This window comes from Myotis daubentonii (genome assembly GCF_963259705.1).
Source record: "Myotis daubentonii chromosome 1 unlocalized genomic scaffold, mMyoDau2.1 SUPER_1_unloc_1, whole genome shotgun sequence".
In the NCBI taxonomy this organism is placed as follows: domain Eukaryota; kingdom Metazoa; phylum Chordata; class Mammalia; order Chiroptera; family Vespertilionidae; genus Myotis; species Myotis daubentonii.
Genome location: NW_026775446.1, coordinates 648,475 through 664,508, shown reverse-complemented (window position 1 = coordinate 664,508; position 16,034 = coordinate 648,475). Strand labels below are relative to the sequence as shown.

General features: G+C 46.9%; 2 protein-coding genes across 2 annotated transcripts; both read left to right on the top strand.

Annotated features, from left to right (window-relative positions):
- Positions 1-11,473: 11,473 nt before the first annotated feature.
- LOC132225716 (T-cell leukemia/lymphoma protein 1A-like) lies at positions 11,474-11,818 on the top strand. The gene has a single exon (XM_059680720.1). It carries the CDS (start codon positions 11,474-11,476, stop codon positions 11,816-11,818), a length of 345 nt encoding a protein of 114 aa, XP_059536703.1.
- A 3,336-nt stretch (positions 11,819-15,154) lies between these two features.
- LOC132225715 (T-cell leukemia/lymphoma protein 1A-like) lies at positions 15,155-15,493 on the top strand. Its single transcript, XM_059680719.1, has one exon. It carries the CDS (start codon positions 15,155-15,157, stop codon positions 15,491-15,493), a length of 339 nt encoding a protein of 112 aa, XP_059536702.1.
- Positions 15,494-16,034: the final 541 nt, after the last annotated feature.

Here is a 16,034-nt window from a genome sequence, read left to right as displayed (position 1 = left end):
CATTGTTCCTGTAAGTGCTGACTCTGACTAATAATGCAGTTTGTAGATAAACAGCATGTTTGTATAAGAATCCTAGGAACTAATTTTAGAAGATATGAACTCTGACCTTCCCAGTTCTGGGAGATTTGTTGACCTTCAACCTTAGAACCAGGAGGACAAAAGCTAGGATGACACACAACGGACCATCACCTGACCACTTGCAAGATCCTTATCAGATTGGACTGTGCCTATCAGCACAAGGAGAACTACTCAAGTCCCGCCCCCTGACCTCTTTGCACTGTTTGGCCTCTCCCTCATTATAAAAGCCTTTGCCTGCACTGAGATGGGCAGATGGGTTTTGGGACGAGTATCCTCCATCTTCTCAAGTAGCCGGCACCTGAGTAAACCTCTTTCCTTCCTCACCACCACCTGTCTCACGGAACTGGTTTCTGGGGTGTGAGTCAGGGGAACCTTGTGTTGTCTGGACACATTCCTGTTACATGGACTCCTGGCAATATGGGTATCATGGTCATGTTCTTTCTTCGGCAGGTGACAGGGGAAAGCAGAGACTGGTCACAGAGGAAAGGAGTTACGAATGGTGATTTGCCTTCAGTGCAAGAAGAACAGGTAAGGAAAAGATGGATGGGAGGAGGAGCAGGAATTATTGGGGATGGAGTCTGATCTGATGGAGGAATTTGGGCTTTGTGGACTGAAGTGAGTTTAGCAGCAAAACCATACAGCTCTTGCCAAGAGCTTGGCTGAGGTTTGGGGAAGGGAGAGATCATTCTACAAGTGATGTTATGAGACCTCAGGAATCCTATTTGCTTTTTCAGCTGTCATTTGCTTCCTGTTTGTCCCTTCAGGGAACCTGTCTGTGAATATTTTGGTCTTGCCTCTCTCAACAGCACTTGAGAAGCACGACCGCAGTTAAGAAGCCCACCAGGACGCTGACATTAGCTTTGTTCCTCTGCCAGTTGTTAAGGGTAAAGCATATTATTTGCATATTATTTGCATATTATTTGCATGATTTGGGTGGTTCTATGGTTTTTGAGTTTCCTCTGAGATGATCAGTAAGAAGGTTGTGTTGTCAGGACAAAAAGAAAAATTGAAACAAGTACAAAGTTTTAATTAAGAAATAGGAAAGGAAAGGAAAGGAAAGGAAAGGAAAGGAAAGGAAAGGAAAGGAAAGGAAAGGAAAGGAAAGGAAAGGAAAGGAAAGGAAAGGAAAGGAAAGGAAAGGAAAGGAAAGGAAAGGAAAGGAAAGGAAAGGAAAGGAAAGGAAAGGAAAGAAAGAAAAGAAAAGAAAAGAAGAGAAAAGAAAAGAAAAGAAAAAAAGAAAAGAAAGAAAAGAAAAGATATGAGAAGATAAGAAAAGAAAAGAAAAGAAAAGGAAAGAAAAGAGCCCGGCTGGCATGGCTCAGTTTTTAGCTTAAACCTAGGAACCAGGAGATGTGGATTTGATTCCCAGTCATGGCACTTGCTGGGTTACAGTCTTGATCCCCAGTAGGGGGCATGCAGGAGTCAACCAATACGTGATTCTCTGTCATCATTGATCTTTCTTTCTCTCCCTCTCTCTTTCTCTCTGAAATCAGCAAAACTATATGAAAAAAACGAAAGAATAGTCATGGCACAGTAAAGTAGAACATTGAGTCTATGCAATCATATATAATAAATGACTAATATGCAAATCGACCAAACAGCAGAATGACTGGTTGCTATGACACGCACTGACCACTGGGAGCAGATGCTCATGAGAAGAGCTGTCCACTGGTGGTCAGTGCACTCCCACAGGGGGAGCATCATTCATCCAAAAGCCAGGCTCTCAGGTCCCGAGCACAGAGGGTAGGTGGGAGCCTCCATGGCAGCACTACAGAAGGCCTAAACTGTCAGCTGGACATCCCTCAAGGGGTCTTGGACTGGGAGAGGCTGAAGGGTTGGCTGAGCGACCCCCCTGAGTGCATAAATTTTGTGCACTGAGACTGCAGTACTATTATAATAACTGTGTGTGGTGTCAGATGGGTATGAGATTAATTGCATGATTTCTTAGTCCATTATATAATTTCTAATCATTGGGGTGTACCCCTGAAATGAACCTAAGGTTCTATATTAACTCTCACTTAAAAATGTTTTTAAAATTCCATAGGACCATGTTACCTTCATAGAGTCATATTTTACCTTACCTACTTTTTGTACAGTTTGTTCGAGAAGAGAGATCTAAAACTGAAAAGAAAGACAAGGTGAGATTTATAAATTTTCAAAATAAACCAAAGGCAACCACAAACACAACCGTAAAAACCATAAAGATAAAAGCTGAGGTAAAATGCGTTTGGAGACCCTATCCCCTGTCTTTCGATACCAGGACCGAAGTAGCGAGAGGCTCTTAGACGCTGTGGCTGTTGCTCCTTGGACCACGGAGGGGTCATGGCTGAGCTCCCATCGATTGTGCACCTCACCTCGCACCCCAGCCTCCTGAGTATTCGTGGGACCATGGTTTATGAGGACGAGAACCAGCACACATGGCTGCCTCTCTTCACGGACACAGGAGGTCACCTTCAAGTACAGTTGTGCCAGGTTGACTACCCCAGTGAGCAAAACGGACTCCCCACCAGCCCACTGACCTCGAGCACCATGCCTTCGTGGTGGGCGCTCCACCTTCACAGCATGTACCTGGACTCCATGGACCGATTCTGGCGCATGGTGCACCACGTGAAGAAGGATGTCATGGAGGAAATGATCCTTGAGCTGATGGACGACTCTTAAGACATGTGATGGGTCCCTGGCTCTTGTCAACCTGAGCCCCAGTCTTGCTGGCGCACTGGTGGAACGTGTATAGTTCTGTTCACCTTTTTCATAAGTTCTATTGTTCTACCTGCCACCCCCTCTGTGTGAGTGCCGGGAGCCGGTCCATCCTTGCTGTTTCAAGGGACCTGGCATATATGGCATACTTTTCTTAATATGTTTGCTCACCTTCTTGGCGCTGTGTTTTAACCAAAGTCACCTCTCCGAGAAAGGTTGAATCCCCAGGTAGGGATTTTCCCCTGAAGTTAGGGAGGGAATAAAACCCCTCAACTAAGTGCCAGGCGGGTAATTAATCCCTTTAACTACGAACAATCATGCTTAAACTACATAATCTTTTCTCCCTGGAATGGAGATAAGAAACGCCCTAACCTTGGTAATAGAGATTGATAGGATTGAATCAACTGGTATAAATACAGTTGTAACAAGACAGAAACACTCAGAACTTAGAACAGAATCAAGAAGACAGAACCTATACGGAGCCTAGAGACAGAAGAACTTCGCTGGAGAGAGCATGCCGGAGGATCCTGGAGAGGGACTGGCCTCGGAGCCTAGAGACAGAGCCTAGCGGGAGAACATGGCAAGGGATCCTGGACTGAACCTGACTACAGAGATTGGCAGGAGAACCTGACTGGAACCTGGACACTGAACCTGACTGGAGAGCTTGGACAGAACCTGGCTGGAGAACCTAGCGAGGAACATGGCTACAGAACCTCGCTGGAGATCCGAAGCAGAGCCTCTCTGGAGATCAAGACCAGAACTTGGCTGGAGATCCTGGCTAGGCTGCTGATCAACTGAACGCTGTCTCCGTGTCATTCCTTCTTCGCCGACTCCGTCCACACCTTTGGGGACCCCTGGACCTGCTGGGGCTGGACCCCGGCATCTGGCGCCTGAACAGGGACCCCTAGATAAGCTCCCCGCACTCGGGACGGATCGGACTCCACCGTAGGAAGAAGGTGGATAGTCTTCGCAGACTCCGTCCACACCTTTGGGAACCCCTGGAACAGGATTCCCCTAGGTAAGCGCCCCGCACTCGGGACGGATAGGACTCCACCATAGGAAAAGGGTGGATAGTCTTCGCCGACTCCGTCCACACCTTTGGGAACCCCTGGAACAGGATTCCCATAGGTAAGCCCCCCCCCCCATTGAGAACCCCCACGCTCAGGACGGATAGGACTCCACCAGGGTGCTACAGACCCCCCTACAGAGGATAAGTAGGGTAAGAAGGTGGATAGTACAGAACTTAGATTGAGAAGATGTGCCATACTGAGTCCAAAGAAAGAAGACTCTGTATTGATTCTTAGATTGAGAAGATGTGCCATACTGAGTCCAAAGAAAGAAGACTCTGTATTGCTCTTTAGATTAAGAAGATGTGCCATACTGAGTCTAAAGAAAAAAGACTCCGTATTGATCTTTTAACACATATGTTTGCTAGCAGAGGAGTTAAGGTTACTCCCAGTCAGATGGAACATTTTATACAAGAAATACGTCCATGCTTTTCTGAGGAAGGAAAGGTGCCGGAAAGGTAAATGTAGAGGCATGGGAGAAGGTAGGCCCAAGGAGCCTTATCCTTAACCCCACTGCAGCCTTTCCACCCTGGGAAAGTGCAGGATTGGCAAGCTCTCCCTGGGGTGATAGATCAGGACTCAGGTAATAGCAGAAAGCGCCAATCCTACTCTTAAAATGGATACAAGAGAGCATTTCAGGTTTTTCTTTTTAATGCCTGCTTTTAAAAAATAAAAAAGGGGGAATTTGCCGGGAGCCGGTCCATCCTTGCTGTTTTAAGGGACCTGCCATATATAGCATACGGTTCTTAATATGTTTGCTCACCTTCTTGGCGCTGTGTTTTAACCAAAGTCACCTCTCCGAGAAAGGTTGAATCCCCAGGTAGGGATTTTCCCCTGAAGTTAGGGAGGGAATAAAACCCCTCAACTAAGTGCCAGGCGGGTAATTAATCCCTTTAACTACGAACAATCATGCTTAAACTACATAATCTTTTCTCCCTGGAATGGAGATAAGAAACGCCCTAACCTTTGTAATAGAGATTGATAGGATTGAATCAACTGGTATAAATACAGTTGTAACAAGACAGAAAGACTCAGAACTCAGGAGACAGAATTCAGAAGACAGAACCTACACGGAGCCTAGAGACAGAAGAACTTCACTGGCGAGAGCATGCCAGAGGAACCTGGACCGGGACTGGCCTCGGAGCCTAGAGACAGAGCCTAGCGGGAGAACATGGCAAGGGATCCTGGACTGAACCTGACTACAGAGATTGGCAGGAGAACCTGACTGGAACCTGGACACTGAACCTGACTGGAGAGCCTGGACAGAACCTGGCTGGAGAACCTAGCGAGGGAACATGGCTACAGAACCTCGCTGGAGATCCGAAACAGAACCTCTCTGGAGATCCGGGCTGGAGATCCTGGCTAGGCTGCTGATCAACTGAACGCTGTCTCCGTGACATTCCTTCTTCGCCGACTCCGTCCACACCTTTGGGGAACCCCTGGACCCGCTGGGGTTGGACCCCGGCATGTGAGGGTACATTGATCTCTCTCTGTCTCTCTCTCTCTCATTCTTCTTCTTGTTGTTCTTGTTCTTCTTCTTCTTCTACTACTACTACTACTTTTCTTCTACTTTGTCTCTATCTCTCTCAATCTTTTTGTCTCTCTGGCTCTCTCAGACTCTCTCAAATCAATAAAATCATTTTGAGCCAAGCTGGGGTTTCTCACTGGTTGAGGGACAAACTATGAAGCTGGAGGTCACGGTTCGGTTCCTGGTCAGGGCACAGACAAGAATTAACCAATAAGTCCTAGCTCTTTTGGCTCAGTGGATAGAGGTTTGGACTGTGGACTGTGGAAAGTCCCAGGTTTGATTCTGGTCAAGGGCATATGCTCAGGTTGTGCGCTCCATCCCCAGTATGCGGCGTAGAGGAGGCACCTGATGTATGATTCTGTCTCATCAATGATGTTTCTCGCTGCCTTCCTGTATGAAATCAATCCTATACAATAAAAGCCTAATATGCTAAGTGTCCAGTCGACCGGTCATTTGTTCAACCAATCAAATCATAACATGCAAATGATATACTAAGATTGCTCAACTGCTCGCTATGACATGCATTGACCACCAGGGACAAGACTTTCAGACTGGTAGGTCAGTTTGCTGCTGGGGTCTGGCTGATTGGGACTGAGTGAGACATGCTGGACACACCCTGGAGCCTTCCCGTGGTCTCTCCCCAGCTGGCCTACCTCCAGTGTCAATCCCCAGACCTAATGGGGCACTGGTTTGGTGCCATGGCCTGGCCTATGCCCTCTTGTAATCTGGGACCCCTCGGGGATGTCAGAGAGACAGTTTCGGGTAATCCCCGCAGGCCAGGTCAAGGCACCACACTAGTGCACGAATTCCCTCAAACATTTGTTCTTTTTTTGGAGAGGGTAGTATCAGTGGACGATCCTCAGGAGATCAAATAATGAAAACGCTGGTCATTGAAATGAAAACTATTTCTAGGGATGTCTTCTAGCCTTGTCTACCAGAGCGGGGCCAATATGTTTAGGTTTATGGTTTTTTTTTCTTTTTCTTTCTGTGTTTAATATATTTTTACTAGAGTCCCAGGTTTCAGGTTCATTTGCAGTAGGGGGTGTGGGGGAGGCGGCCGATCCCTGATTCTCTTTATTGCAACCATGGATGCCCTGAAAATGATTTGTGGGGCTCCCTTCGATCCCCCTCCAACCTCCTCTCGCTGTTTCAATGGTAGATGAATATTATGAAAGCTGGGCTTTCTTTGGGGCTGTTTAGTGCTAAACACAATTAAAAACCCAAATGCACACAGAGCTAGATGCTAAAACCATGAATCTCTCTAATCATGGATGTTTCTCTCCCTCTCGATTTCCCTGCCGCTCTGAGTCAATAAAATCATTTAAAAAAATATTAGCAATTGTTGCATTCAGCTATCTTGCATATTGTTTTAAAATAGTTTATTATTTTTTTGGTTTAACATACCAGGTAGTTAGTCATTAAAAGTCTACCTAGCACCTGTGCTGGTTAGGCTTAGTGGATAGAGTGTCGGCCTGTGGACAGAAGCGTCCTGAGTTCGATTCCAGTCAAGGGCATATGCCCGGGTTGAGTGCTCTATCCCCAGTGGGGGACGTGCAGAAGGCAGCCGGTCCATGATTCTCTCTCATCATCACTGATGTTTCTATCTCTCTCTCCCTTCCTCTCTTCAATCAATAAAAAATATATATAGATGTTTTTATGAAAGAGCCGACGCTTCGAAATCTGTCATGTGTCGCACTGCAGACACTCTGTCTCGTGACCGCTTTGGACTCGATTCCTTCGAGGGCCGTATGAGGGTAACATTTGAACTATGTTCTTTTTTTTTCTCCAATTTTTTCTTTTTTCGTTTTACTTTGCTTCTCCTAAATGCCAACAGGCAGATGCCTGACATTTCCTTAGGACCCCGTTAATCTTTCCTTACTAATTGTGGAAGAGTTTGCCTCAGTTCAGGTCATTCAGCTGGGAGTTGTTTTTATTTAATTTTTTTTTCAGAGTGGAATGGAGAGGGAGAGAGTTAGAAAAATCCATGATGAGGGAATCATGGATCAGCTGCCTCCCGCACGTCCCTCACTGGGGATCAAGCCCTCAACTTGGGCATGTGCCCTTGAACGGGAATCAAACCCGGGACCCTTCATTTCGAAGGCCGAACTCTATCCACTGAGCCAAACAGGCTAGCCCCAATTTGACTTTTTCAAAGGGTGGAGATGCCTTGAAGAAAAACGAAGAATCTCAGCATTCATGTCACAGTGGGAATTACAACTCACCTCACCATTCTTTCCAAATTGCTCCTGTAAATGCTGACATTGACTAATAATGAAGCTTGTAGATAAACAGCATGTTTGTACAAGAATCCTAGGAACTAATTTTAGAAGACATGAACTCTGACCTTCCCAGTTCTGGTACATTTGCTGACCTTCAACCTTAGAACCAGGAGGACAAAGTCTAGGATGACGTTCACTGGATGATCAACTGACCACTTGCAACATCCTTATCAGATTGTACTGTGCCTGTCGCACGTAGAGAACTTCTCAAGCCCCACCCCCTGACCTCTTTGTTCTGTTTGGCCTCTCCCTCCTTATGAAAGCCTCTGCCTTCACTGAGATGTGCAGCTGGGTTTTGGGACAAGCTTCCCCCATCTTCTCAGGTTGCCAGCACCTGAATAAACCTCTTTCCTTCCTCACCACCACCTGTCTCATGGGACTAGATTCTGGGGTGTGAGTTAGTGGAACCTTGTTTTTCTGAACACATTCCTAGTAATAGGAATCCCTGGAACCTGTTTGTCATGGCCATTTTCTTTTTATATATATACTAGGGGCCCGGTGCACGAAATTCGTGCACTGGGTGTGTGTGGGGAGGGGAGTGTCCCTCAGCCCAGCCTGCCCCCTCTCACATACTGGGAGCCCTCAGGCGTAGACCCCAATCACCCTCCGATCGCCTGATCGGCCCCTTGCCCAGGCCTGACGCCTCCACCAGAGGTGTCAGGCTTGGACAGGGGACCCCCATCTTCCCCTGATCACTGGCTCTGGCCCCCGCCCAGGCCTGAGGCCTCTGGCCCAGGAATCATGCCTGGGCAGGGGACCCTCATCTCCCTCTGATCGCTTGCTCCACCCCCCGCCCAAGCCTGACGCCTCTGACCCAGGCTTCAGGCCTGGGCAAGGGGACCATCATATCCTCCCAATCCCCGGCTCAGCCCCCTGCCCAGGCCTGATGCCTCGGCCAGAGGAGTTGACCCTCATCACCCTCCGATCACCAATCACCGGATCAGCCCCTTGACCAGGCCTGAGGCCTCTGGCAGAGGTGTCAGGCCTGGGCAGGGGACCCCCAGCTCCCTGCGGTTGCAGGCTCCGCCCCTGCCCAGGCCTAATGCCACTGGCTGAGGCGTCCGGCTGGGCAGTGGAGACCCGCAGCTGCAGCGGCCCCGCAATCGTGGGCTTCGCTTTAGGCCCAGGCAAGGGACCCCTAGTTCCCAGGACTGCCAGCCTCGACCGTGCCCAGCTCCCATCGCTGGCTCCACCCCTCCCTACTTCCTGCTATCACTGGCCAGGGCGGCAAAGGCGCCTGATTCTCCAATCATGGCTCGGGGGCAGGGCAAAGGCGGCCCCAGGGCCGCCTTTGCCCTGCCCCCCAGCTCTTAGCTCCCCCCTGGGTTTCTGATCACTGTCAGTGGCAGGGGGCTTCTTCCTGCTTTCCCTTTCACCTCCCTGCATTGTGCCTACATATGCAAATTAACCGCCATCTTGTTGGCAGTTAACTGCCAATCATAGTTGGCAGTTAATTTGCATATAACCCTGATTAGCCAATGAAAAGGGTATCCTCGTACGCCAATTACCATTTTTCTGTTTTATTAGATAGGATATATATATATATATATATATATATATATATATATATATATATATATATGTATTTTATTGATTTTTTACAGAGAGGAAGGGAGAGAGATAGAGAGTTAGAAACATCGATGAGTGAGAAACATCGATCAGCTGCCTCTTGCACATCTCCCACTGGGGATATGCCCACAACCCAGGTACATGCCCTTGACCGGAATCGAACCTGGGACCCTTCAGTCCGCAGGCCGACGCTCTATCCACTGAGCCAAACCGGTTTCGACAAGGCCATTTTCTTTCTTCTGCAAGTGACAGGGAAGCAGAGACTGGTCACAGAGGAAAGGAGCGAAGAACTGTGCTTTGCCTTCAGAGCAAGAAGAACAGGTAAGAAAATGATGGATGGGAGGAGGAGGAGGAAGCATTGGGTATGGAGTCTGATCTGAGGGAGGAATTTGTACTTTGTGGACTGAAGTGAGTTTAGCAGCAAAACCATACAGCTCTTGCCAAGAGCATGGCTGAGGTTTGGGGAAAGGAGAGATCATTCTATAAGTGATGTCATGAGACCTCAGGAATTCTATGTGCTCTTTCACCTGACACTTTGATTACTGTTTGCCTGGTCATCTATCCCAGGTATCTGTCTGTCCCTGAATATTTTGGTCTTGCCTCTCTTACCAGCACTTGAGAAGCAAGATGGCTGTTAAGAAGCCCAGCTTGATAACCAATGGACATAAGACACCGGGGGATAGGGGAGGCTAGGGGACTGTCTAGGGCGGGGGAAAAAAATGGACACATATGTAATACCCTTTGTAATACTTTAAGCAATAAAAAAAAAGAAAAAAAAAGACGAAGCCCAGCTTGACACAGACGTTAGCTTTGTTCCTCTGCCACCTGTTAAAGGTAAAGCATATTATTTGCATATTATTTCCATGGGGTGGCTTGTTCTATGGTTTGTGAGTTCCCTCTGAGATGATCAGAAAGAAGGTGGTGGTGTCAGGACAAAAAGAAAAGTTGAACAAACTACAAAGTTTTAATTAAGAAAAAAAGAAAAGAAAACAAAAAAAAAGAAAAGAAAAGAAAAGAATGAAAAAGAGCCCGGCTGGCATGTCTCAGTTGTTTAGCTTAAACCTAGGAACCAGGTGATGTCGATTCAATTCACAGTCATATAGTCATAGCACATGCCGGGGTTACAGTCTTGATCCCCAGTAAGGGGCATGCAGGAGGCAACCAATCCAAGATTCTCCGTCATCATTGATCTTTCTTTCTCTCCCTCTCCCTTTCTCTCTGAAATCAGGAAAACTATATAAAAAAAGAAAGAATAGTCATGGCACAGTAAATTATAGCATTGAGTCAGTCCTATATTATTAAAGGCTAATATGCAAATCAACAAAACGGCAGAACTACTTGATGCAATTACACGCACTGACCACCGGGGGCAGATACTCATGGCAGGAGCTGTCCACTGGTGGTCAGTGCACTCCCACAGGGGGAGCGCAGCTCAGCCAAAAGCCAGGCTCACAGCTGCTGAGCACAGGGGTTGCTGGGAGCATCCACGGCAGCATTAAAGTGGGCCTAAGCCATCAGTTGGACATCCCTCAAGGGGGCCTGACTGGGAGAGGCCGCACAATTGGCTGAGGGACACCCCAGAGTGCACAGATTTTTATGCACTGAGCCTCTAGTAATATTATAACTGTGTATGGTCTCAGACGGGTATGAGATTAATTGCATTTCTTAGTCCATTATATAATGTCTAATCCAGCCGTGGGCAAACTACAGCCTGTGGGCCAGATCTGGCCCGTTTGAAATGAATAAAACTAAAAAAAAAAAAGACCGTACCCTTTTATGTAATGATGTTTACTTTGAATTTATATTAGTTCACACAAACACTCCATCCATGCTTTTGTTCCGGCCCTCCGGTCCAGTTTAAGAACCCATTGTGGCCCTCGAGTCAAAAAGTTTGCCCACCCCTGGTGTAATCATTGGCTTGTACCCCTGAAATGAACCTAATGTTCTATGTCAACTGTCATTGAAAAAATGTTTTTAAAATTCTATAGGACCATGTTACCTTAATAGTGTCATATTTTACATTAAGTTTAGTACAGTTTCTTCTAGAAGAGAGATCTAAAGCTAAAAAAGAAAGAAAAGTTGAGATTTATAAATTTGAACCAAAGGCAACCACAAACACAACCAAAAAACCCATAAAGATATAAGCGAGGTAAAATGCGTTTGGAGACCCCATCCCCTGTCTTTCAATTCTAGGACCGAAGTAGTGAGAGGCTGTGAGAAGCTGTGGCTGTTGCTTCTTGGACCACGGAGGGGTCATGGCCGAGCTCCCGTCAAAGGTGCACGTCACCTCACACCCCATCTGCCTGAGGTGTGAGCCTTCGGTGTATGAGGACGAGGACCGGCGCATGTGGTTGCATCTCTTCAGGGAGACAGGAGGTGTCTTGCAAGTACGGTTGCGCCAGGAAGACATCCCCATTGGGCATATCACAATCACCCAAAGCTGGCTCACCTCGAGCATCATGCCTTTAATGTGGACGCTCCACCCTGGAGGCCAGTACGTGGATCACATGTGCTGGTTCTGGTGCATCGTGCACCACATCAAGGAGAATCGAGTGGAGGAAATGATCCTTGAGCTGATGGAAAACTCACAGGACAGATGATGGGGTCCCTTGCTCTTGTCAACCTGAGCCCAAGTCCTGTTGGCCCACTGGTGGGACGTGTAGAGTTCTGTTCACTTTTTACTAAGCTCTGTTGTTCTATCTGCCACCCCCTGGGTGTGAGGGAACATCTCTCTCTCTCTCTCTCTCTCTCTCTCTCTCTCTCTCTCTCTCTCTTCCTTCTTGTTCTTGTTGTTGTTTTTCTTCTTCTCTTTCTCTCTCTCTGTCTCTTTGTCTCTCTGTCTCTCCCCCTCTCTCTCAAATCAATAAAACCATTTTTTGTCAAGCTGGTGTTTCTCAGTGGTTGAGGGATGACCTATGAACCCAGAGGTCACGGTTCCCTTCCTGGTCAGGGCACAGACAAGAATTTACTAATGAGCCCTAGCTTGTTTGGCCCAGGGGATAGAGGGTTGGACTGTGGACTCTGGAAGGTCCGAGGTTCGATTCTGGTCAAGGGCACATCCTCTGGTTGTGGGCTCCATCCCCAGTAGGGGAGGTGCAGGAGGCAGCAGGTCCATAATCTCTCTCATCATTACTGATGTTTCTATCTCTCTCTCCCTTCCTCTCTAAAATAAATAAAAAAAATATTTTCTTATAAAAGAGCCCGCGCCTCGGGATCTGTCATGTCTTGCACTGTAGACACTCTGTCTCATGACCCCTTTGGGCTCCATTCCTACGAGGGAAGTATGAGGATTTCATTTGAATTATGTTCTTTTTCTCCCCTTTTTTCTTTGTATTTTTCTTCTCCTCAATGCCAACAGGCAGATGTCTGACATTTCCTTAGGACCCCGTTAATCTTTCCTTACTAATTGTGGAAGAGTTTGCCTCAGTTCAGGTCATTCAGCTGGGAGTTGTTTTTATTTAATTTTTTTTTCAGAGTGGAATGGAGAGGGAGAGAGTTAGAAACATCCATGATGAGAGAATCATAGATCGGCTGTCGCCTGTACATACATCACTGGGGATCAAACCCACAACCTAAGCATGTGCCCTTGAAAGGAATTGAACCCAGGACCCTTCAGGTCGAAGGCCGACACTCTATCCACTAAGCAAAACCGTCCAGGGCCAATTTGACTTTTAGAAAGGGTGGAAACGCCTTGAAGCATCTCAGCATTCATGTCACAGTGGGAATTACAACTCACCTCAGCATTCTTTCCACATTGTTCCTGTAAGTGCTGACTCTGACTAATAATGAAGCTTGTAGGTAAACAGCATGTTTGGATAAGAATCCTAGGAACTAATTTTAGAAGATATGAACTCTGACCTTCCCAGTTCTGGGAGATTTGTTGACCTTCAACCTTAGAACCAGGAGGACAATGGCTAGGATGACGCACACTGGACCGTCACATGACCAGTTGCAAGATCCTAATCAGATTGGACTGTGCCTGTTGGCACATAGAGACCTTCTCAAGACCGGCCCCCTGACCTCTTTGCTTTGTTTGGCCTCTCACTCCTTATAAAAGGCTCTGACTGCACTGAGATATGCAGATGGGTGTTGGGACTAGCTTCCCCAATCTACTCACGTTGCCGGCACCTGAATAAACCTCTTTTCTTCCTGAGGAACACCTGTCTCCCGGAACTGGTTTCTGGGGTGTGAGTGAGTGGTACCTTGTTTTTCTGGACACATTCATGGTACATGGACTCCTGGCAATATGTGTATCATGTTCATGTTCTTTCTTCTGCAGGTGACAGGGGGAAGCAGAGACTGGTCACAGAGGAACGGAGCAAAGAACGGTGCTTTGCCTTCAGAGCAAGAAGAAAAGGTAAGAAGAAGATGGATGGGAGGAGGAGGAGGAAGGATTGGGGATGGAGTCTGATCTGAGGGAAGAGTTTGGACTTTGTGGACTGCAGTAAGTTTAGCAGCAAAACCATACAGCTCTTGCCAAGAGCATGGCTGAGTTTTGGGTATGGGAGGGATCATTCTATAAGTGATGTCATGAGACCTCAGGAATCCTACTGGCTGTTTCTCCTGCCTCTATGCTTCCTGTTTGCCTGATCAGCTACCCCAGGTATCTGTCTGTCCCTGAATATTTTGTCTTGCCTCTCTCACCAGCACTTGAGAAGCAAGACCACTGTTAAGAAGCCCACTTGGACTCTAAGGTTAGCTTTCTTCCTCTGCCAGCTGTTAAAGGTAAAGCATATTATTTTCAGATTACTTGCATGGGTTGGGTTGTTCTATCGTTTGTGATTTCCCTCTAAGATGATCAGAATGAAGGTAGTGTAGTCAGGACAAAAAGAAATATTGAACCCACTACAAAGTTTTAATTAAGAAAAAAAGAAAAGAAAAAAAAGAAAAGAATAGAAAAGAAAAGAAATGAAAATAAAAGAACCCGGCTTGCATGGCTCAGTTGTTTACCTTAAACCTAGGAACCAGGAGATGACGATGCGTTTCGCAGTCATGGTACATGCCCGGGTTACAGTCTTGATTCCCAGTAGGGGGCATGCAGGAGGCAACCAATCTGTTATTCTCTGTCATCATTGATCTTTCTTTTTTACCCTCACCCTTCCTCTCAGAAATCAGTAAAACTATATGAAAAATAACGAAAGAATAATCATGGCACAGTAAACTAGAGCATTGAGTCATTCCTATATAATAAAATGCTAATATGCATATCGACCAAATGGCACAACTACTGGTTCTTATGACATGCACTGAACACCGAGGGGAGATTCTCCTGGAAGGAGCTGTCCACCAGTGGTCAGTGCACTCCCACAGGGGGAGCGCCACTCAGCCAAAAGCCAGGCTCACAGCTGCTGAGCACAGGGTGGTGGTGGGAACCTCTACGGCAGCACTAAAGCAGGCCTAAGCTGTCAGTTGGACATCTCTCAAGGGCTCCCAGAATGGGAGAGCCTGCAGGGTTGGCTGAGGGACCCCCCAGAGTGCATAGATTTTTTGTGCACTGAGGCTCTAGTAATATTATTACTGTGGATGGTGTCAGATGGGTATGAGATTAATTGCATGATTTCTTAGTCCAATATATAATGTCTAATCATTGGGGTGTACCCCTGAAATGAAAGTAAGGTTGTATGTCAACTGTCATTTAAAAAATGTTTTACAAATTCTATAGGACCATGTTACCTTCATAGAGTCATATTTTATTTCAAGTAGGTTTTGTACAGGTTGTTCGAAAAGAGAGATCTAAACCAAAAAAAAAAAAAGTTGAGATTTATAAATTTGCAACATAAACCAAAGGCAACCACAAACAGCCTTAAAAACCATAAAGATAAAAGCCGAGGAAAAAACCGTTTGGAGACCGGATCCCCTGTCTTTCGATGCCAGGACCGAAGTAGCGAGAGGCTCTGAGAAGCTGTTGCTGTTGCTCCTTGGATCACGGATGTGTCATGGCCGAGTTCCCGTCGAAGGTGCACCTCACCTCCCACCCCTTCTTCCTGAGGAACCACGGGCCCTCGGTGTACGAAGACAATAACCATCGCACATGGTTGCACCTCATCATGGAGACAGAAGGTGTCCTGCAGGTACGGTTACGCCAGGAAGACATCCCCAGTGGGTATTTCGCACTCACCACCAGTCCCCTGACCTCGAGCACCATGCCTTTTATGTGGATGCTCTACGCTGATAGCCAGTACGTGGACTCTATGTGCAGGTTCTGGCGCATCGTGCACCACATCAAGGAGGATGGAGTGGAGGAAATGATCCTTGAGCTGATAGTCAACTCGTAGCACATGTGATGGGGTCCCTGGCTCATGTCATCCTGAGCCCCAGTCCTGATGGCCTGCTATTGGGAGGTGAATAGTTCCGTTCACCTTTTTAATAAGCTCTGCTGCTCTATATTCTACCCACTGGGTGTGAGGGCACATTGATGTCTCTCTCTCTCTCTCTCTCTCTCTCTCTCTCTCTCTCTCTCTCTCTCTCTGTTTCTCTTTGTTCTTCTTCTTCTCTTTCTTCTCCTCCTTCTCCTTCTCCTTCTCCTTCTTGTTCTCCTTCTCCTCCTCCTCCTCCTTCTCCTTCTCCTTCTCCTTCTCCTTCTCCTTCTCCTTCTCCTTCTCCTCCTTCTTCTCCTTCTTCTCCTTCTTCTCCTTCTTCTCCTTCTTCTCCTTCTTCTTCTTCTTCTTCTTCTTCTTCTTCTTCTTCTTCTTCTTCTTCTTCTTCTTCTTCTTCTTCTTCTTCTTCTTCTTCTTCTTCTTCTCATCCTCCTCCTTTCTCTCTCTCTCTGTCTCTTTGTCTCTCTGTCTCTCTCTGTCTCTCTGTCTCTCTCTCAAA